The following is a 1,355-nucleotide window of genomic DNA, read 5'->3' as shown; positions in this document are numbered from 1 at the left end:
TGAGTTGCCGCCATGTGATTGGCTGCTTAGAAATTAAGTGTTAATGAGCAGTTGGATAGGTGTACCTAATAAAGTGGCCGGTGAGTGTATAACTCTGCATTTAACCCATCCCCTTGGGGAGCAGTGGGTTGCCATCGTTGGGCATCCGGTGGAGGGTCTTTGCTCAGGGACCCATAGTGGCAGTCTGTGGAAGTGGGGCTCAAACCCAGAACCTCAGGATTCCAAATGCAATGCCCTAACCACTAGGCTGATACTCACTCTACTTATTAATACTGGGATCGATAGGATAGGATCCTATCCACCCTCCTCTACTTTGTTCTAGCTGGAAATATTTGATCTATAGGGAAATAATTTCTACAACTACATTTCACTTATTGTTTAATTTTTTATTTTTTTTTACTCATAAAAAGCTAAACTAAAGAGGAACCAAAGCAAGCATAGATTTATATATATAAGCAAGATTAGGCCATTTTTAAATTTACTGAAAAATAATCCAAAATACCAAAATAAGCTACAAAAGTAATATGAGGATATCTTTTTTATAAAGTCAATCAACATTTAAGAAGAGTGGTATAATTGCTGGATTTCTCAGTTTATCTATCAAATTATTCTCCAGTAAAAAGTTTGACGCCACTTTGCTTTATTTCGCTTACAGCATTCGCATCGCAACCAGACTGACAAGTCCAACATAAAATGTGTTTATCAGTGTCTTTCTCCTCTTTTTCAGATGCTGAGAGCTGAAGATGTTCTTGCTAAACTAAATTCTGGTGGCTACACAGTCAGTGGCAAATGTCAGTTTGTAATTATTGTTTTAAAATATATAGAGAAAAGGAGCAGTTTTACTAATCTTTGTTTTTATTGTTTGAACACAGCTCTTACTCTAAAGACTGCACACCTGCTGTTGGTACTGATGGATGTATCCTTTTAAATGAATGTGGGATTCTTTTAAAACAAATGTGGATCTTTTTTTTTTAAGATATTCTCCAAAATATGCTGTTAGAATCCATCTGGTCTTTCTTTCAGACATCCTACCTATTTAGACGAATCACTCAACAGTAGTACTTTATACACTCAGTTTTAACCAAATGCAAGTAATAGTTACTCGGTCAAACATCTACTCGAGTTAAAGTATTAAACTACTCACTTTTGAAAGTATTTAGGTATGCAAAAGTACATTGTTATGGTTAGAAGATGACTCTGAACCAGAGCAACTACAGAGGCAGGTTGTAGGTTTAAAGGTTTATTGAAAAGGATAGTGGGTCTGTACAAGAAGCTGTGTGGTCTGGTCCGGTCTGGTTCTTCTGGGCTTCTGCTGAGAAGATGAGGAGACTGGCAGAGATGGGAAGTAACGAAGT

General features: G+C 37.1%; 1 protein-coding gene across 1 annotated transcript in view; it reads left to right on the top strand.

Annotated features, from left to right (window-relative positions):
- LOC107088946 overlaps window positions 1–1,355 on the top strand; it is an 18,700-nt gene that overhangs the window by 13,785 nt on the left and 3,560 nt on the right. Inside the window, exons 9-10 of the mRNA XM_015381825.1 lie at window positions 728–791; window positions 873–916. Of these exons, the coding sequence (XP_015237311.1) occupies window positions 728–791; window positions 873–916 (108 nt within the window). The remainder of the gene's footprint in view (window positions 1–727; window positions 792–872; window positions 917–1,355) is intronic.

Source organism: Cyprinodon variegatus, unplaced genomic scaffold (assembly GCF_000732505.1).
Source record: "Cyprinodon variegatus isolate N-32 unplaced genomic scaffold, C_variegatus-1.0 Scaffold0, whole genome shotgun sequence".
Classification (NCBI taxonomy): domain Eukaryota; kingdom Metazoa; phylum Chordata; class Actinopteri; order Cyprinodontiformes; family Cyprinodontidae; genus Cyprinodon; species Cyprinodon variegatus.
Note: the sequence above shows the minus strand (reverse complement) of the source record. Positions and strands in the feature narration are given on the sequence as shown.